The sequence below is a fragment of the Anser cygnoides genome, chromosome 6, assembly GCF_040182565.1.
Source record: "Anser cygnoides isolate HZ-2024a breed goose chromosome 6, Taihu_goose_T2T_genome, whole genome shotgun sequence".
NCBI lineage: Eukaryota > Metazoa > Chordata > Aves > Anseriformes > Anatidae > Anser > Anser cygnoides.
In genome coordinates this window covers 21,034,853-21,057,201 of record NC_089878.1, presented here as the reverse complement: position 1 = coordinate 21,057,201, position 22,349 = coordinate 21,034,853, and the positions used below count along the sequence as shown (strand labels likewise).

General features: G+C 41.3%; 1 protein-coding gene across 4 annotated transcripts in view; it reads right to left on the bottom strand.

Moving 5' to 3' along the window:
* TLK1 (tousled like kinase 1) overlaps positions 1 to 22,349 on the bottom strand; it is an 89,668-nt gene that overhangs the window by 57,242 nt on the left and 10,077 nt on the right. The window contains exon 1 of one of the 4 annotated variants that reach the window (XM_066999492.1): positions 8,455 to 8,579. The exons of 1 other annotated variant lie outside the window; for it this stretch is intronic. Coding sequence is in view for 1 of the 3 variants with exons in the window: in XM_066999490.1 (XP_066855591.1) it covers positions 8,110 to 8,257 (148 nt within the window). In the remaining 2 variants the exon portion in view is untranslated. Of the gene's footprint in view, positions 1 to 2,780; positions 3,669 to 8,109; positions 8,580 to 22,349 lie in introns of those variants that run through there. 2 more of the 4 variants (XM_066999490.1, XM_013171501.3) reach the window with 2 other exon arrangements.

The window sequence follows — 22,349 nt, the reverse complement described above, 5'->3', positions numbered from 1 at the left end:
AATGTATTTCTTCATTGGACAGCATATAATGTTGAACACTATCTTCGCAATACCGTATGTGAACTAAGACAAAACGTGATTATTTTCTACCAAGCTACAAATTCTAGTTCAAAGGACATCAAATGTAGGATTAGATGCCATCAAATAATTCTGCCATTCCTCTTCAGATAAGGCACAAAAGGAAGGCAAAAGAAAAGTATGAGGAACATTATGAAAGATAACAAAGAATTTTTACTTTGAAAGAATTTCAGAACTTCTGTAACATCTTTCTATACAACTTTTAATATAACTGTTAAAAACAGATCATTACCCATCAAGACTAGAAGTATTTGCTAATAAAGACCTCCAGCAACCAAAATAAAATTACACTTTCTAAACAACTGCTTTAGTTATAATTCTCTATAAATTAATTTTAAAAGACATGCTTCTACAAATGTTAAAGCATATTATTAATAACACGGGGATTTTGTTTTCAATTGCTTTATAATAAATACACAATTTATTAAAGGACGCTTCTTCTTCCATCACCTTCACTAGGAATAAACTAAGAAATAAAGACTGAAATTTCCCTGGGGACCCAAATAGCTACAAAAAGGGTATTTGGGCACAAAACCAACCAACCAACCAAAAAACAAACAAACAAAAAAAAAACACCTGCAAACATTGGCTGAAACACAGCTGCAAAGTTTAGGACAAAACTGTGGAACCGATGGGAATGCAGTATTAACTACAAAGCACCATTTATCAAATGCAGGTATACAGTGCACAGGCCTATTCAGTCTAAGCTACAGGGGTGCAAGGAAGACATATTAGAAATCTTAATTGTGGCATCACCTGAGTCTGTCTCCCTACAAACAAGAGCTCCTAGCATTCAGTGGTGGAAGAAGAAACAGGAAATGCCTCTGTTATTAAATCCAGGTGATCCCAAGAGCATCAGAAACTCATTGAGTGAAGTCCAGGACCACGATCTAAATTGTATTATTTCAGACATATACAAGTTAAAAATAAATAAACAAACAAAAAGAAACTCTGAACATTTACCTATATGTTTGACATTGCTTTCCAATTTGTTGCTCTTATACATATCATTCAAAACGTCTATGACTTACCAAAAAATAAATAAATCGTAAGCTACCAGAAGCCACAGCTGCAGGACACGGTGCTTGAAGCATCCACATACTATGAACTGAAGGTACAGGCACAAAACTAGGTAAGTATCTAAAAGGTTAGGCGTATGTTGTATCATACCATAGATCTCTCTAAAGGCATCAAGATTTCCTGCTGTTCCTCAAAAGACACATTTTGCTTCCTTTTCTCTTACAGGTATAGCTGTATTAGAAGTCCAAAGAAAGCGAATGCAGTACTTGCAAATCTCCAAGTAATTACAGTCAGGCTTCATTTCCTCTAAAAGGCACTCTGGAATTTCTTACCACCATCCCAATCTCTTAAACCCTGAAGTGCGGAGTGCTTTGTTCATAAGGACATTACAAAGCACAGTGGCCTTTAAGTTTCCACCCACTTAAAGCTGTGCAGATATGATGAGGCAAGAGCCATTTCTTAATGCTCCTGCTGCTACCTCTCAGCAAGTGCAGGCGGCCTGGGGGAATACCGACCATCTCCCTCGATGTTCAGTTTCATGTAAAAGCTCCCGTAAATGAAGTTCCCTATTCCAAAGCTACCAGATTCCCATCACAGTCTTGTAATCATCTAACCACCTAACTTTCACTCCAAATCTTTGGAGGATACTTGTCAGCCTTGGAGCCTCCCCAGCTAAAGCTAAGAAGGCCTTCGGAGTATAGGATGTATAACTTTTCTTATTTCTGTATTTTAAAAATACCCTCTGGTGTTAAACATTTCAGCTTAATTTTGAATGGTAATTTATGGCGAGGCTTCATGTTTATGACCTGTTAAATTCGCACAGGTGAAAAACACATTTGAAGAGCATGAACCTTATCACCATAATGGCGGCGGTACCACGCTGCCGGCAGGTGCCCACACGCAGCCTGGATGGGAGGGCCAAAGCCCTGAGCGACCTGGGCCTGCAGCTGCGCCTACCATTTTCACCTGCTAGGCTCCTTCAGTTCAGCAGCTGGTTTGCTCAGAACCGAAAGAGCAACTGATGATTCGGGAAGCAGGAGAAGTCTTGGTTTTCTCTCCCAAACGAAGGAACGGCGACTGGGTTTGATCAGTTAACTCGAAATCTTGAAAGGCGCAGTGGCCAGAAACAACCGACTCATTTCACAAGCTACAGACGATTCCACTTCTGTTTAATCTGCTTTAAACGCAAAACGCACTCAGATGTATTTGTTTCTTCTTATGTATCTAGCACAATTAGGATTCGTTTTATTTAGCTAATAAAGTTAGCTAAAAGCTATCTAAAGCATGGGGAATTATGTTTCTTAACACCAAGAATCTAAGCTGTGTAACCACTTAAGTAAACGCATATAGATGCGCCCCCCCGCCTAGCAAGAAGCGTGATCAAATTAGACCAATTAGAATCAACTTTTCTTTGGGAAAAATAATTAAGCACAAATGCAAATAAAATTAAAAACAATTATTTAATCAGTATTTCCTGCTCGCTGATTTAAGCCATGATTAAAATTAGTAATATAATCACTGATTTCAGTCAATCCTTCCAGCGCAGACCCACCCCCAGCAGCCGCCCCCCGTCAGTCTCTTAGCACGCCCAGCCCCAGCCGAGCCCTCCTGCCCTCGCTTCTGGGGCACAGTTTGGCTGCCCTCTTTTAAAGCTTGCAAGCACTCACGTTTTCGCCACCTACCGCGTCCGCCCCGGGAAAGGCTGGTTGCCCCGATTCTCCTGCTGGCATCTTCTGAAGCTGTGCTCAGGAAGGAAAGAAAGGAGGAAGACCTCCAGCGAGAGGCTCCTTAGGAAGGAGGCAGAATCTGGGTTTCTACCCCAGACTGAGTACCTCAATACGGACTGAGTCAAGACCAAAGGACATGCAGGATCCAAAATACTGCATGATGCTCACTAGCCCTTCTCCAGCGCTGCAGAACTCAGTCCTTAAACACTGAACACAAATTGCAGTGCTCGTCCCTTGCTATCTTTAGCAAACATTAGAAGTTTTTCAGTTACAAGCCCACCCAAGAAAACAGACTGTATTTTGAAGGCCAGTTTCTGTTTAACGGCTACCCTTGAGTCACCATTGGGACCTCTGTGGAACTGCCCCACCAACACGCACATTCAAAACAGAAAAAAGTAATTAGTTTTCCTCCCCTACGCAACTTTAATTTCTACTTAGAGCAATCCAGCAACCCAAATTTCCCTCTTCGTCTTCCACAGCCAAAACACACCAAGCCAATGAAAAAGAAGCTCGTAAAGATTGTAAAGACAAAACTTTTTCCCTGGAATACTTTTAGGTTTTAGTGGAGCCACAGTTCAGGAAATATTCTACTTCATAAACATATAGTATTTACTAAGTTCAACTCCGGCATTTACTTGTGTAAAAATTTCAGTGTGGGGACAATATTTTTAGTATTGGAGTAATCTGGATCAGGACCAAGTAGTACTTCAAAGCGCCACCTTAAGTCAAACACACACAAAGTAGAGACAACTATTTACGCCAGTCATGTCTCCATAATCTCCTTTCTTCAGGTAGCAAAACAGAGCACACTTTGACCATGATACGAATACATACAACAGTCTTTTCCAGGAGCACTTAGAACAGTATTTTGCAATCATTTAGAAGAAAATCCAAGGTAATGTCAACAATAACTGCATAACAAAATTATTACAAAGAAGCAAGCTTATTTCAGCTTGATAAAGAAAAATTTTACTTGCTGAAACAAAAATACAGAAAAAAATCAGAGAAATAATATGCTTGCTATTTGAATGGAGGTAATAACAAATAAATACCGCCTATCCTTAAAGATATTGATTCTCTCTCCATTTAAAATGGAATAGGTTAATGGGAAACTCCATTCTAGTTAAGTTAGAACAGAATTAAAACAAAACAATCACACAAACATTACTTTGCTCTATTCTCTGCAACACTTGCCTTTCAGAAAACCAGATTCAAACAAGCACCCATACTAAATAAGGTCTTCTTTTCCCACTTCTCACTTGGGCACGCTATAAAATCTCGTAAGAATTTGGCATCAGCTCACTGTAAGAAACACATCTGCAACAGAAACAGCAGTAATATCACAAGCTAGAATCTGTGCATACCAGTGGAACAACATTACGCCTTACACAACACCTGCTGTAGCCAGCCTAAATACGATTGATGTGTTTATGCCACGTAAATATATACCCATCACCTTCAACAGCAAATGCTCCCATTCTTCTTTATTCCCACATTTACTGGCCAAATCCATAAGATTCTCAAAGCTCTATATCTACAGTTAAATGGAAAGAAATGGCAATAAACAAACTTACTGAGAGCTTACTGGTTAAGAAAATAAAACAGTTGAGTTTTTACACTAAAATAAACAAAAGCAAAACAACAAAAAACAACCCTGCAAGTTTTAATAAAATAAGGTAGGTTTCATGTACATGTACTAACACTATATGAAGCACTTGTGACACAAACCTGCACCTATGAACATTTGCTAAGCTGGAAACATGAAGAAGAAAAACCTGTACGTCTATGCTCAGATGGACAACTACCATCATATTTTAGGTAACAATGAATACAAATACTATGCATTAATCAAATTAAGAAATAATTATCACCAAAGTTTGCTACACATACAACATTAGTCCTTCAAACAGTGCTTAATAAATGCTTAATAAATAATGAGTTTATTTACCCTGTTGTCATCATATGTTAACTTGGGCTCAAATTCTAAACGTGAACCTTCACGTTCCTGCCATGGCAATTCAGAGATGTATTGGGTGGTGTTCTGCTTTTAACAAAGCCTTCAGAGTCAGAAGCACACAAAACGACCTGCAAAGCACCATGCCTGACTACCAGTCACTGGGGCCCTGCCTTGGCCCCTGAAGAGGAACTACTCCAAGATATTCACACATCCCTCCCCAGACCTCTTCCCTCTGCCTTGTCATCCCCCATTTACAAAACAGCACTCTCCAACTCCCCAGTTTGGTCTCCTTATGGGCACTCTCCTTATAGGCAGCCACAAAGCAGTCAACAGTCAAGAAACTTATGTGGCACGAGATCTAGCTACATGATCACATATGTCATTTAAAATAACAAACAGTTATCGTAAATTCCCTATAGCCCATATTGTACAGCTCTTGAACAAGAGACCAAATATACCACATATAAGTTACTGGCATATAAAAGAATTGATAGAACTATGGGAATCTAGATACTGAATGGAAAGGGAAACACGAGATAGTTCTGGTATAGTAAAAGTGTATGGATAACATTGTACTTAAGTCCAGTTCAGTATTTTCATTTTGAAACCCTACAAAACTATCTAAAACCTAAGTCAAATCCACACAGCTATGCCATGATGCCCCTGTAAGTCAAGATATAAGAGAAGATAACATCTAATGAAGTATTGCTACAACACTATAACACACTTCAGAAGAGATGAATTATTTTCTTTAATTTCACCCTATATTTACCAAGTAGTCCCTTTTCAATACTGACAAGGTACTGTATTTACAATTAAAAAAAAAAAAAAAGCTTTGGGTGATAGTTATGTATGTCAGAGGTTTGTTTGTTTGTTTCTGCTTTCTTGATATTAGTAGTTCAGAGAATGCTTTTGGGACTTCCTAAATTAGGGTGCTGGGGGTTTCTGTTCTCAATAAACCTTTAAAAGACGGTGAGAGCCATGCGGGCAGGCACCAAGCCCTCACAGCAGACAGCAGTAAGGCCAGGCAAACCATCGGCAAGGCCTGTGTTCCTGAGGTCAAGGAGTGGGGCCAGGTCCCACAGATCCGACAGCAGGACCAGGACCAGACCCCATGCCCAGCGCGAGTATGGCTCAGGGCTTGCCCAGGCCTACGGCCTCGCACACCGCTTCCGACGTGCCGATGACCTCTGGCAGCACCGCAAGGGCTCACTGGTCCAGACCACGTGGGCACACAAACTCCTATGAACACGCTGTGTTTCAAACATTTTGAGCTCGTTACTTTGGTCTGCCATGATTCTTGCATGCGCACAAGCCAGTGTCTATGAATGCACTGACATGCCTCTATTTGATGGTCTACTGTTTTCATGCATGACACTTCCCTGTAAAATATATGTATATGAAGTAAGGTGTACTGCTAACATTCCGCCAGTTTTAACAGAAATTATAGATCCAAGCACTGCTGATAGCCTACACCAATTCTCAAGCATAACTACCTCTGCCACACAATCATCACAACGCAGGAACGCTATGCAAATAAAGTACATTATAATACCAAGCACATACCAGGGCTGTCATTACTCTGTAACCCCTGAATCTGAACTACATGATGTAAACCATCGTGCCCAGGAAAATCCAACTGCATGAGTTGTGAGAAAAAAGTAAAAATCATCATCATCACCTTAAAAAATTAATTTCACAACACTATTTTTCCATGCCTAAATAACACACTCAATAAACGCCAGTTTTCTTTAGAATAAATAACATATATAAATTATATATATATATATATATACATATGTCATACTGCAATAATCATTTCAGGCTTGTATGCCAGACATCTGAAATACATTCAAAAATACCTCACATATGCAACTTACACAAATATTATATGCACACTTATTCGTAACAAGCACTGCAACAGTGATGAAACCTACTCTCCATAAAGTTAAAATCAACTGCATATTCAGCTGGCGGCGGCTGCTTTTGAGAGCATCAGCTTTCGAGAGAACAGGAGCACAAAATGCCTGCCACTTTACTCAGCATCTTTAACATATACGGTAATCCCTCTCCAGGTACTTTCTAGAGCGTTTCATGTCAATCTACCTGGAGGAGCGTGTGCAAAAGTGACAGAGAGTGACACAAGTCTGACAACTACTGGCATGGAAAATGGAGAACCACGTCCTACATTACGCATTTTCAGGATAGCGGATCCCCGTTACCAAGTCCTTAAATTGCTTATCAACAACAACAACAAAAGCTACAGGAAGACTTGAAAAACAAAGACTCGCCATTCTCGCTATCATTTCTATTTAAAGTTAGCAAGTTTCCTGCTTAGGCAGTGACATTTTGCAGACGCTAGAAGAAAAGCTATATGGAATTCATTAAACCGGGGCAAATCGAGTAAAATTATACAACTGTTTAGTATGCAAGTATCTGTGTATAAAAGTTCTCCTCTGCCACCAGCCGACATTCAGCAAGTAGTTATTTTAGCTAAAAGCTCCGAGCCGTTCACCAGCTGTATAACTGCTACATCTTGTGGCAATCCATCTCAATGCACGGAGGAAAAAACAGACAATAAGCGAAACAGAATACATAGAAAGGGGACTTGTTTGCTCGTAACCTTCATACAGATATTCCCTGCAAACACCCACAACACCCCGCTCTGGCTGTCGGTGTAACACAAGAGGGGAGGAGCAGGGGAGGGAGGAGAAAAATATTATCATCTAAGACGTGATGGAGGAAAGGAGAAAGTTGCAGTCATTCCGTGGTGGCCGTAAGGTGCCCTGTCACCTCGGGCCGCAAAAGCAGCCGCTCCCGAGGGCGCCTTCGTGCTAGGGACAAACGCTGCGATTTCGGTCCCTCTCTCTGCCCCACCTCCATGCTGCCAAAAGTGCCCGACTCCTTCCATCCAGCAACAACGGCCGCATCCACCAGCACCTCCGGCGCGCCGCTGGAGCGGGAGGAGGAGGAGGAGGAGGGGAAGCCGCTGTCGGGGAGGACGCGGCGAGCGGCCGCCCGAGGAGAGCCGCCGCGGGAGCAGACGCGAGCGAGCGCCGGCCGCGGGAGGACGGCCGGGAGCGGAGCCGGCCGCAGGGGGAACGAGGAGGCGCCGCCGCGCCGAGGAGCAGCGGCGGCGGCGGGCGGGGGCGGCGCGGCCCCGCTCGCCCGAGGCTCCCCGCGGCGCCGCCGGGCCCAGGGCTGACCCCGCGCCGCCACCGCCGCCGCCGCCTCTCCCCGCCAGCCCGGGACCGGCCTCCGGCGGCGGCCGCCGGGCCCCTCCCCGAGGGCCGGGCCCCCCGCGCAGCCCCGCGGCGCGCCGGTTACCTTCCTTGGGCGGCCTGCCGGGCGGCGCGCCGTGGAGCTGGGAGGCCGCCGCCGCCGCGGAGCAGCCCTGCAGGCTCGGTGGGGACGTGGAGAGCCGGGACCAAGATGGCGGCCCCTCCAAACTTCCACTGCTACTTTGGACACTCATCAAGCTACTTTCCTGGAGCCCGGCAGCCGCCGGGGGCGGCGGGGGAGGCGGCGCGGCGGGGGGACACCCAGCGCCGCGCTCATGGCCGGGGGGCCGGCCCGACACCGGCGCGACGAGGCCGCCGGCGGGGCGAGGGCTCCGGAGGCAGGCGGGGCGCGGGAGGGACGGGGCGCGGGGCCGGCGCAACCTGCCCGCACCTCTGCACTGCGTCGCCGCCGCCGCCGCCGAGCAGCCGCCTGTGTGCGAGGCTAACCTTCCCCACCGCCGCCGCCGCCGCCGGGGAGGGGAGGGGAGGGCGCAGGCGGGGAGGGGTCATGCGCAAACACGAGCGCTGCCGAGCGAGCGCCGCGCTCCGCCGGCGCCCAGCCGAGCCGCGCCGAGCCCAGCCCAGCCCCAGCCGCCCAGCGAGCGGCGCCCCCCGCGCACGCACCTGCCCCGGCCCGGCCCCAGGCGGCCGCTCGGCCGCGGCCCCGCCGCCCCTGCCCCCGGCCGCCGCCCGTGCTGCGGCGCGCACCTCGGGCACTGCCCCGCCTGCGGCGCCGGGGCCGGGGCCGGCTCCCCCGAGGCCGCGCCGCTCATGGTGCCGGGGCGCGGAGCGAGCACGCGGCGTTCGCGCCCGGGGAGCCGGCGGCAGCGGCGAGAAGCTCGGGCCGCGGGGAGGAGAAGGCGCCGCTCGCTCGGCGGCAGCAGCGGCCCCGGGCCGGCAGCACCCCGCCCGCCTCGGCGGGGCAGGCGCCGCGCATCGCCCCCGCCCGGCCCTGCCACCCGCACCCCTGCCCGCAGGTAGGCTGCGGTGCGGGCGGAGCTGCGCTGGAGCCCCGCGCTCACTTCTTCCTTCCCGAAAACTAGCGCTGTCTTTACCGCCGATGGGAGAGACGTGATAAAGTCAGGGCTGGAACAAAGCCTTTTAATTTATGAGTGCAACTTACGCACGGAACTGGTTTTGAGTACTTAAAAGTGTCCCGGCTCGCAGATTTATTGCATTCTGCGTACAGTGTAAGTATCTTAATCTGCTGGACGTGGCACTCATGTTGCGGTGCCATGTGGAGACACATCCTGGCCCTCCACTCACCCGCTTGCTTTCCCCCCTGTTGAGAACAACAAGCACGGATCACTGTTGGGGGGTTGCAGATCCACTAACAAGGCAGATATTACCAATTTTTTTCCACTGCCTCAGTGGCATCTGCCAAATTATCCGAGATCTTCACCTCCCACAAGTATACAGCATAACTGCAAGTTGTTTTTTTTTTTTAGCAATTTGGTATTAACCTGAAGTAAAAATTAGCACGTTTACTTGCTAAGCAACTCTGTTCCAGGACATATACTTAGCAACAGCTATACTTTTTTTGGGGGTATGGAGAAGTGATCTAATACTTCAACCATGACTTACTTGCTTCTTAGCAGCTTGATATAGGACTTCTCAGGCTTCACCTAAGCAAATTACGCCAGGAAATGGCTAGTAGTTAGACATGAAGTAAAACAGTGTTAGTTCACTCTGACTGCAATATTAATATTTACCAGCTAGCATAGAAATTTCTTGCAAAGTTAAAACCAAAACATACTCATAATCCCACAGTCCATACCATAGCATAAGTGAATGTGTACCTCATTTCCCAAGGAGCATATCCTGCTCTAGCATGCCATTGTTAAAATCTGCCAAGTAAGAAACAGTCAGTTAAATAAGCTCAGTGACTTTGTTATACTCATTTGCATCACTTAACACAAAGCCCACTACCTTTACAAAAGCAGACATAACAAGCATTCTTTCTGCCCCATTTGCTTTGCAGAAATGGGTACTGGTCACAAAATGCAGCTTGAGGTCTACCGGGTTCTGTAGATTTGGGGTCTAGTTTTCATAATACAGAACGGTATCTCTTGTTTTTCTGAGCTGTTCATGAAGATTGAAAAATTATATGGATAAATTATATGGACCGTCTCCAGATAAGGTGATCTGCTTGACTTTAAAAATGCATGGAGCTGGCGTATTTTCCCTTCATATTTCACAGAAAACCTACTTTCTTAATGTGTCTTAACACAGATTTTAGGTATCCCTTTGCTTGTAAAGCCACATTACTTCAGTGCTATCACTTAAATGGTACCTTTTAGATTTTTCCAAACATACTCTAAAAGACTTACTTTATTATATAGCATCATAAACACGCATAATGCTTTTCAGTCACTGGCAATACTCTGCCTTCGTTTTGCAGTAAAACTTTACGGTCCAGTGGCCAGATGGATGACCCCTCACAGTGGAGAGCAGTCAGCTCTGTGTTACCCACCCAAATATTGAAAACTGACTCTAGCCCAAATAGTACTGAAGAAGTATTACACCTTCTTTTATATTTTTTAAAATAATAAATATTAGATTTTTATATTCAGTCATTTTCTTTTACCTTCTAGTGTTCAGGAGTGGAATAGCCTGCTATCATGATTTCCTGTGATATCACAGGAAATATCGCAGGAAACACACCGCGTATCATCGACATCCAGCATAACCTGAGGCAGTAGAAATGGGGAAATCCCTGTTCATTGGGATTACACTGGATAGAAATGAAGAAGATGCCACATACCTGTCTGCATACAAGGGAAAGCTTGATTCCAAGCTAAGCCTGAGGAACCTCATTTAGTTTTTCTGCGTGAGAAGGAAGGACCTCAAAATTCAAATAAGAACAGAAAGGAGTGAAATGCCTGTGTGCTATTTCTCCCTTGAAAGTATGTCAAGTGGAAGTTAGCAAAGGTTTATCACAGTAACAACCCTCGTATCAAGGACAGCTGAAGAACAGAAAAACATTTTGAAATTTCATTATTCCGAAGATAAAAAAAGCCAAGCAACACAAATCCTGAAACATAACAGAATTGTGAGAACTTTCAGCTTTGCCAGTGGAAGTACTGTGATGCAAGTTTCATGCACAAATAAATTCATAGTCTACCCCTAAATCTTTAGAAAAGAGAATTTAACTGGGAGATAGTGAAGGAAAGGGGTTAAAAAAAAGGACTGACAGGTAAGAATAAGAATGACTGTGGCATGAGTGACCTACAGCATTGCTACTATAAGGATAACTCTGTGCTCAGGTCTAACGTCAATTTCAAAACCTTTACAAACATCCATTACAGAACAAAGAGATGTAATTTCAAAATTACATATAAAATTCACAGTTTATCCCAGATGTTCTTTGGGAAGAATATGCTACAGTCATGGGACTAATTACAGAAAGAGATTTTAGTTCCTTCCTTATTTCTTGACCTTCACCTTCAATGCTCACAGGTACCAAATACGTTTTGGTGTCCTCATGAGAAATATGTACTCTTAACATCAAATAATACATGTTCTTAGTAATGGGGTGTCCTATATCTCTCTTTCCCACCGATGTGCTATCAATTTTCTATCATTTGGCTGAAATTTCATGAAGTAGCAGATACTGGAATATCTGGGAGTGGTGACTGATCAAATCATGTAACCAATTACACAAACATATGTTTACATATAGGTTGTAAATAAGACCATTTTTTAAAATTATGTCAATAATTAGAAAGAAGGTTTTAAATTCATGGGACAATCAGAAGAAGTAGGGGTAGAAGAAGAGTTTGATTTAGCTGGCTTGTACTACTTCTAGGAATGAAAGTCAAGAGTTGCCAGAATTATGAGTACATTCCCCGAGTAGCACTGAACTATATGCTTCCAAACTTACAGCAGTCTCTCTCAGCTAGAGATCAGGGAAGTGTCAGGAATCAGATCATTAGGGTCTTTACTTTGGGTGCTTTTGGTATTTACTTCCTTCACCTGCTTCTTTTGATTAAGAGTTCTGTAATATGCTCAACAATAGTATTAGGTCTTCTTACCCTTCCATATATTTAACCAGAAATATTCAATATGCAGCCTTCTTCTATCTTTTTGGACTTTGAACAAGTTAACCTTCCTGGACAGAACGTAGAGTAACCCAGCCTTGCTTCTGTCTTTTTCAAACAAGCAATTCTCTTCTGCAACTGCTATTCAAGACCTTTGATTTAGGCCACCAATTATTCACGATGCCAGTGAAACTGGACTCTGTTTAGAAGACTTCAAATTCTTTGTTAGTTCACTGTCATCCTGGCACTTCTAGATCATAGACACATGAGAATTTTTAGCAGGTTGCCTCATTTGATTCTCTCTACTTTTCTGTGACCATTATGCAGTTTTTCAGAGTATAGCCCTCTCTGCCATTGTAAAGGTGTCTCATAACTGTAGAGTTATTTTCTTAAAGGAGAAACATTAGCTGTTACAGAGTGCTATGCTGATGTAGCACTATAATTGCCAGCATATGCTAATTTTACACACAAATATTTGTATACACATATGCACATGCATTCACTTATCCCATATACAGAAGGACATACACACACACTATAACTATGCCAACATCAGCAACCAATCTGATCTGATTATCATGGTAGAAAAAATATTCTCATAACTAAAACAGACATACTGGTACAGCAGCTCAAATATAAAATGCCTAAATTACTTCATCATTAAAATGATGTATTTATGACATTTCTAGGTTAGATGGAATGTAGCACTCTAGAAAAAATAAAATACCATTCTCTGTCTTAGTGAATGGTGGAAGTCTGTAGCTCAAACACTGCGCTTCCTCCACCTAACAGAGCTGAGTGCATGTACGGGCCCTCCCCATACCACACCGACGTGCTCCCAACCAGCCAGGGTTGCAATGATGACTGGAGTCTTCCAATCTGTGTCCTGTTGCTCACAAGACTCAAAATGCAGCTTTGGCCTGTGTACAAGGTAAAATGCCAAGTGACTGTGACAGCACGTGCATTACTGTGATGGAACACGCTTGCAGATTTTAGCATCTCTTGCACCTGATTCTCATGTAGCATTTCTATTTATGAGCAAAAAAGAAACATTGTAATTGTACTAACGTTAATTTTCCAGTTTAATCAAACTTTTCTAAAACTGATTTAAAGCAATGATATTTTCATAGGAAAAAGTTATTCAGATCTTGATTAAATTAATTTTGAGGCTCACTGAATTAGAGCTGTCTCCCTGAGCCACATACTGCACTACATGCTTTATAATTTTTTTAATATAGCACTTGCTAGCAACTCTGAGTTGCAAGGTAACAAAAACATACATAAATAATATACTAGCAAAAATATCCTCCCTAAATATACCAGCATATCAAGATGAAGAGAAGCCAAAATGAAAAAAATGCTATCACATTAAGCCTACATTCGAGAACAGAAACACCATGTAAGCACAGATCTATTTTTATCATCCGTGTAATTGTCAGAAACTGCGTTTATCATATACCTTTGATATCATCACCAGTAGTCAGACCCAGTGATCCACCTCTGCTATGATTATTTGTACTCTAAATCTCTAAGAAGCCTGCCTGCAAACAGCTTTCCTGCAAATCAGAAACAAAAATTAAACCGATCTTTCCATAGAAGCATTCCTCTCTACTCCATTCTCCTTGAACTACTAACGTTATTAGCTACCTTCCAGTCAGAATGAAAGACAATTTTACAATCCTTTCTCGTGTATGTCATTTTAATAAAAAATAATTTGGTTTTAAATGTTCCCCGGTGAAGAAATGAAAAACTCAATCCTGATGGATGTTACATTCACTTCCTTTTCTCCCACCTGTCTGTTTTCATTTTCTTCTATTGCTTTTCTTCCTGTGTCCCTTGCAATCTACTTGTCTGCTACTCCCTGCAATTTTTTCCTACACTCAGACTATTCCTTTTATAATTCTGTTTTCTGGTAAACAGTCCCCTCTTATGTGTCAGGCTTCCTCTACATCCTTTTTTTAAGCTCATGCTTTTCCATACATCTTTCATACTTGCGTCTAACTCTTTACACCTTATATCTTCTTCCCTGAAGTATCTGCCTTGCCTGGAGCTTATTTTGTTGCCTTTGATTTTAAGCCATTAGAGACAGACAATGTTTGTAGAGAGCCATGTCTGTATACAGTTTCTAACAGCAATGAGGCACGTCTTGATGCTTTATTCGGACAAAAACCATACCAATTTCAAGCTGGTTTTTTGTTGTTGTTGTTGTTTTGTATTATTGAATAAGGCCTTCAAATTTTGGCCAGATAACATGAACAATAAGCCTGACACAGGCTGAAATGTTAAATATTCAAGTAACAGTATTATAATTTACAGGTTCCCTGCCTTTGCTCCCTTCCAGCTCTAGCTCTGCTGGTCTGCTGCTTCACTCCATGATGCCCCTTGTGCTGGGAACAGGGGGGCTGCTTTGCTTGATCAGATCTGACACCCACCTAGTCGAGCATCCTCTCCCTGGTCCTGTCCAGACAAGTCACATACCTTAAAAAAAAAAAAAAGATACTGGTCCCATGGTGAAGCTGGGACAGCCTTTCCTTCTTCCCCACCACCCCTCGGTGCACACACACAAGGTCCTGGAAAATAACAGGATAGGAGACAAGCTGGCTAGCAGATTCCTGAAAGGTACTGAGAACAACTTGTGATTTCAGATAGTTGAGGAGATGAGAGGGAAAAAGCTGTTTTGTGTATTATCAGTTAATGCTTCATGATTGAATAAGGCAAAAGTAGATGACTGTATAAAACTGATTGCAGAACAATAAAACTAATTATGCCAAAGAAAGCATGGAATAGCAGAAAGAGAATGGGCTTCCAAAAGCAGATTCTAGTTGGCTTAGGGAATGAAAGGGTGGGTGGATCTTTTTGAAGAAAGTCAGAAGGAAATAAGAGCATAGGAGAGCTGACAGTTATTGAGAAAGGCATATTAAAGGCACAACAGCAGACTACCTTGACGCAAAGAAAGCATTGAAAGAGAGCAGCAAAACTTCATCAGGAACTCTTTGATAACTAAAAAACAAGACGTCATCACACAAAAATGTGGAGACACATGGTGTGGCATGACTGGTCACACAGTGTGATCATATAAACTTTGTTTCCACAGGAAAACACGCTAAAATATATGCTGGAACACTTAAAAAGCCAAAATAATATCTGCATGATGATTTTTTTTTTAAATTTTGAGAATTCGTGAAGTACAAGGGAGGTCCTGCAAGACTAGAAAGGATAATAAAAATACTGCCTGTCTCAGAAATTAAGAGTTCAATTCACCTAACTTTCATAAATACTTCATCCATCAGTGAAGGATACTACCATAGGCTATTAGGCAGTTAGTGTATAGGCATGAAGATAACAATATAATAGAAAACAAGCAATGAGACATTAAAATGTAATCTAAAAATCATTTATTATGTCAAACCACTCTAATTTGCTTCTTAGACGGGGCCCTGTTGAATAAGAAGGAAGCACCAAATGTGGTATCCATTATTTAGCAAAGCTTTTAGTTTGGTCTTCTTTAATTTTGCTTGCAATACAAAAAAATGCACTAGATGAAATGAAGTAACAGTTGACAAACAAATAGTTAAATATTTCTCCCTAGCAGTATTTATCAACTCTTTCCTGACAAATCAGGATGGCACAGTAGTAACATCCTTCAGGGACTTCTCATCCATTCTATTTTATTCAAATTTTAATTTAACAGCTTGGATAATAGAACAGAAGGTAAACTGTAAAATTTGCAAAAAATCTAGAAGGGGGTTGCCAACACATTGGAAATAGAATTCAAAATATCTAGATACCTTGAGCAACAGTCTAACTTCAACAAACTCAAATTCTAGAGAGATACTAAGTACTACTGATGACAAAAATAAAACAGAATATATCAATATAATATAATGACACTTTAATGGGGCAACAGGATTGCAGAAAATGATATGAAGGTTAGAGTAGATTTCCAAGTAAATACAAGTCATCAACACGATGATGCTGCGGAAAGACATTTCTCATTCCGGGACGTATTAGGAAGCGCACAGTATGTGAGATGCAGGACCTAATTATTTTGTAGTCTTCAGTACTGCTGAGGCCTCAGCTGGAGCATTCTGTGCAATTTTGGGCAATGCACTCCGAGAACAATTTAAACAATTTGGATGGAGTTGAAATGAAATCAACAAGAATGATAAGTTCTTTTGAAAAGAGGACGTACAAGGAAAGGTTGAAGGAATGAGGCTTGGTCAGTTCAGAAAAAAACGACTGGGGGAAAATGCATCTTTTAAAAAGCATCATACAGAAAGCAGTGATCAACAGTTCTTTGTTCTCACCTGAAATATAACAAATAATTGCTTAATTTGCCGCAAAGAAGAGTAGACCAGATGGGGTGGGGGGAAAGCCAACAAAAAAAACCTTTCAACTAAAAGTCTAGATTAGATGGAATAGGTTTATGGAGATTGTGGAATCCCCTTCATTTGTGGTTTTTAACAGCAGCCTACAGAAACATCTGTCAGGAATGACCTAGTTACCCATTTCCTGCCTCAGAACAGGGATGGACTGGATGACCTTTTAAGGGCTTTTTCTGCTCCTCTCTTCCCCCCAACCCTGTAATGATTTCAGTACGAGATAACCTGTTTCCTTTCACTTGGCTGCTGTAGGTTAGGCAGCACAACTACTGTATGCAGTCCAGACCTTAGTGAAATAAAGCAGACTTCCACGTAAAATAAGAAACAATTAGGAAAATGAAAAAATAAAGAACACTCATTCTAGCAACTTGAAAACATAAACATGTCAAAAACCAAGAATAAACAGATAAATGCAACCCACATTTTTATAATGACAAATGCTATTTACAATTTGTAGCCAGCTTGCACGTATATATCTTTGCAAAGGCTTCATTCAGTACTCACTATATTCTATTAATAACGATGATGTTGTTGGTTGTCATATTGAGTGATATGATTAACCACATAGCAAAAAATCATAATGCCGTGATAAATTTAACTAAATAAAACATTACTCTTGATTAATTGCATTGTTTCTTAAAATATATTTCTATTGTCCAAAATATTCATTTTATAACATTCAATATGTCAAATTGAGATTTTGAATTCTTTTAAAATAAGCAGAGCAGTAAAAGGTATTTTGATTTTGATTTTTAACTTTAATCTGCGCGTACTTAAACAGAAAAAAATACCTACGATTTTCAACAAGAAACAAAAGTGATACAAGAAATAATGAAAAGCAACTCACAGGAAAACTGTGAATGAAGCTCTGTCAGCATCTCAGGGTTATGATGGTATCACAAACCACACAAGAGCTTTTCTCCTGTGCTTAAGATGCTGTCATCAGAAACCTTCAATGTTTATCCACAGTAGCCTTAGGTATCACTGTTACCGGTACTTAGATAATATCAAGCTATGCACATGCACAGAGGCACAAAGTGTCAAGCTATAGTTACAGTTGAGCTGATGACACTTTCATCCTGACAGCTAATGCAATCCCGTTTTAAAGAAACAAAGCCATCATTCATGTTGCAGCCTCCATGACTACTATTAAGCTTTTAGATGATTTCTAAGATTTACTTTATATATATATATATATATATACACACTTTTCTTTCTCCATTTTTCATAACTACTAAGAAGGCCTCTCCCAATTATCCAAGCACAAAAACAATTCTGTTCCAAAATGAATTTTAAAATATTTAAAAATTATTTACTTTCCTAGAACTCTAGAATGGTTACGTTTGCAGACCAAGCTTGTAGTTTACAAAAGATACAGAGCATAATGTATGGTTTTCCAGGTGCCCTAACCTATCAAGAAAAGAAACGCATCCAATTCCTACTACCTGGGTTTATGTTATACTGATCTACAGTGGGATAAAAGGAAACAACTTAGTAAAACACAGAGATCTAGTTCAAATTATGTGATGTGTGGCCACAGGCCATAACATGTTCCACATTACCAAGATCCCCATCAAAAATCTGTTCAACCTTTCTAAAATAATGTGAATTATCAGAAGTACAATAAACGGTAATTTATCCAAGATCAATGTTATTCTTTGGCTCTCCCATTTCTTCGGACAGGCATGCTTAATTCTGTGTGTGTTTCCCAGATGCTGCTAACTGAAGAGAACCTGAGAAGGAATTTACTAAAGCAGCAAGACAAGAAAGCAAAATGCCCATTGCTAAGCTGGTGTATGACATTCATAAGGCAACTGAGGAGGAGATTAGCTTTAATTTTCAATCTTAACACACAATCGCATGCCGGATTTTTACAATGCAGAAATGCAATTGGGAGGACATTACAGGAACACTGACACATACCACTAAGTTCCTTTTCATTTTCTGGAATGGAATTTTGATCATCCTGCATGCTAAAATGTGGGCCTTTTTCGCCTTTTTTTTTTTCTTTTTTTCCCCTCCACACCTTGTTTAGAGCACACAGAAAAGATATGAACTATATAATGTAAGAATTAACATAACTGTTTGGGAAATATTGAGAATAAAGTACACTGGTTGTCCCTGTAAAAGTAAGTTCTTATGCATACAAAAAACAAATGTATACAACCAACTGTGCCATTTCTACCTACGAAGTAAAAGTTTGTGCCTATAAATACATGTTTTTGTGGGTGCAGCTTATGCAGAATTGCTTCTTTTAAAACCAGCTCAAATTGAAATTGAATTTTAGGCCTTACCATCTTTCCACCCCTCTGGGATAATATTGCATACAGAATGAATGGCATCATAAGGGAATTTGTTTGTATCTCATCTCTTTTTTCACCAAATTGTATTCCCAGACTGTTCCCAGCAGCTGTTCGTCTAATTCATCAGCAAGAACCATAGAATATATTCAACAAGATTATACTGCTTTCCATTCGGCCCCTTTGGAGAAGGAAAGAAAAAGTAGATAAATAAGAGAGGTAAAAAAGCAACACATGACTATATAGGAAAATGCAAAATTCCTACAGTCCCGCAACTCAGCTAAATGTTAGTTTTAGGCAAAACCCCTCAAACTGCCCTTTGATGTGTTAATTGAAATCTAGCTTTCCATGTGGTCCCATTTTCTTCTCAACACAAGGGATACTAGCTGCTGTTGAGAAAGAAAAAAATTAAATGCCTGTCATACAGTTTTTCTCTGCTTACTTCAAGAACAAAGGATTAAGACAGGCATTGAAAAAACATCCAGGAGATTAGATAAATAAAAATGCTTGTGTATGTGCATATGATGATTAGACAATTCCTGGACATCTTTCCCTCTCCCCTTGCTCCAATACAGACAAAAGATGGTGTCAAGCCTCCCTTTCTCTTCTACTGCAGCTCTCAATAGGCATAATGCTTATTAGTACCACAACAATCAGGGATTCTGTAGTTCAAGTGAATCTACTCTTTTCGGGTGTAATCAAAGGCTAAATGAAAAAAGAGGTCATAAGTTAAAGACTCAAATTGCAAACCAACCCAGAGAATAACAGCAGATATTAAAATACACTACAGTATGCGGAGATGACATTGACTCTTACCTGCCCCTAATGAAAGAGGCTCAAAGATCAAACCAGATGTATTCATCTCTTGCTTGTAATCTGCTCAATGGCCATCCAGCAGTGTTTCATAGAAGTACTAACAATCAAAAAAAATACAGAAGGGAAAGAATTCTGCACATTCTTCAATCAATGCAGGATTTTTCATTTCGTATTTGCCACTGCTTGGTTCAGTAGCAAGCGCTGGTGTATTTTAAGTAGGTGGATCTGCAGCCCAGTAGCTTTCAGTACACTGGAGTATTCTTCATTATGGCCTGGCAATGTTAGTTTTGCTTGTTTTTCTAGAATGCAGAAGGTTGTTTTTTTTTTCCTGCACTCTCTCTCATTAGCTTCCTAATTCTTCAGTAAATATTGAGAGGGTTGGATTCGTCATTCTTGCCAGTTTTAGTAGGAAGCAGTTACTGTCCACTAATAATAAATATTTATGTTTGCAGAGTTGATTTCTGTTATGTTACATCCTGACCTATTGCTGTTGTTTTCACAAACAATCCATATTTGTTGCATATTTGTTAAAGTCAATATCTGCATGCAGATACTGCAGCATATTTTGAGCATGTCCTTTTGCTGTCTCAATAGACGTGTAATTTAAGTCCTCCATTATGACCTTATTTTGAGATATCCTCTGTTTCCCATCTATCTTATATTTCTATCCCTTTTTTTAGATTGAAATGTCTATAACTGAATGCTTTCAGTCTGGTCTGAAAGATGTATGCCAGGATGTATCACACTTCATATATTAGAGAAAAAGATCAAAACTGCATCCTCTGCAACTCTGATTAACGGACAGCTTGAATCCATAAGGCATTTCGGGGCACATTGCCGAAAATAATGCCTGTAAGAACAGGAAAATTGAATCTACTGCATGTAGTATAAAAAGCCAAATATTAGAGATACTCAGCACAGTAGCCTGAAACACACTAGCATGAAATGGGGCAAGGAAGTGGTCTCAATATCTCAGGATGTTGACCTCCAATATCTCAGTGCAGAGCTTTGCCTAGTCCCAAGTACAATCTCCAGCTTGCCTTCAGAATCTTAAAGCACTGTGTCACCTCACACTACTGCTTTACTTCTTTCTGTTTCGATACACATCATCTTTTTCCACTTTATTTTTGGAAATTATTCAATAAACTTTCTTAAGTTCTCTCTGCCATGTGCACATACTCCTTCAAAAGTTTTCCTATTTATACAATCAAGAAAGCTCGAAGTTTCTCAGGGAGGATCACTACAAAGAAATTCCAGGGCCACTGTTAGTTTGAGTCTTGTTTTCTCATTTACAGAGCCAGAAGAATTCCCTTAACATAGACAACAGCCACTGCTGAGTTTAAAGCTACAAGGCACCACTTGATCTGAGTCAGCTGATTTTAAGTGTGCAATCAAACACAGGCAAAGGAAACTGACTGATGTGTCAAAGCCCCCTTAATTTGGGAGAAGATATTACACAGTACACTGAAACACCCATTATGGCTGCTATTGCTGCATATATGTATAAGCTCAGCAAAAGGTGATCTTCACTGCTCTGGCAGGAGGCACCCAGACACTATTCAGAGAAAGAACAAGTGCTTCCATGTCATTAATCGAGCTGAGAGAAGCAATCAGAAGTAAAAAGTAGAGATCCAATTTCATAGGGAGATGCTGAATTAAATTTTGGACTACTCTAACAAGTATCTGGGGAGCTGCAGGAAATTATTACGAAATACAATTTTATCTGCAGGATTCATTCTCATGCAAACACATCAAGGAGTTATTTTCTTGTCTGACATCAAAACAGCCCTATCGAAAAGAGTATGTTAGTCTTACCTAGCAGATATTAAGCAACAGTCTTCAGCCCGTGACTTGTAGGCCCTTTGCTAGCCGAAGACCCTTTGCAATGCTGCTATCATCCACAGCACACTACCTACTGAGCAGTGGGTCAGGGAAGGCTGGGATCCCAGTTAAGAGTCTTTTCCTTCTTTTGTGAGATGCAAGACACTTCACAGAAATGCATGCATGATAATATCTGCTTTACAAAAGGCAAGGCCTGAGGACAGGAAGCTAATAAAGAGCTAGACAGAGCCAGACAAGGAGAGCTGAAAAATTAAACAGTGCCTTGAAGGGCTTTAAAAACTTAGTTATATATGGTGTGATTTATTAATAAAAATCAAAGAAGTGACACCACATCAGACATTCTTTGATGAGTTTCAGAAAAAGTTAAAAATAAATAAATAATTCAACAATAATAACAAAACGCTAACCACAGTTCCACAAAGAACCCCAACTCATCCTAAGTTCACCTCATCCAGGTATGAAGAAAATATTACATAAACCCAGAAGACTGGTGAGTAACATCAATACACTGCTCGACGGGATGCTTGCAGCAGCTATTATTGGCTATGGATGTCATTTAATGTTACCCTCTTTCCATGCTATTGCATTGATGATGTGCTGGCAGAGGCTGTATTTTGTACATTAGCTCTCCTAGGAAAGCACAACTGCACCTTAGGGGTAAAGCTGTGATCTTACTCAAGTCAGTAGCAAAGCTCTCATTGTTATAAATAGGGCTAGAATTTCACATTAGGAGTTATTGTATGGAGAGATGTACTAATCCTTTATTCCTCATCTCTCTCCCTAGGGAAAACTTATTCTCACTTTTGCAAAATCTTATATAAGACTCTATGCAGATACATAAAAGAGCATATCTATCAGACCTGACCACTAAAAGACGATGCATCTCATTTATGCCTTCCAAAGATA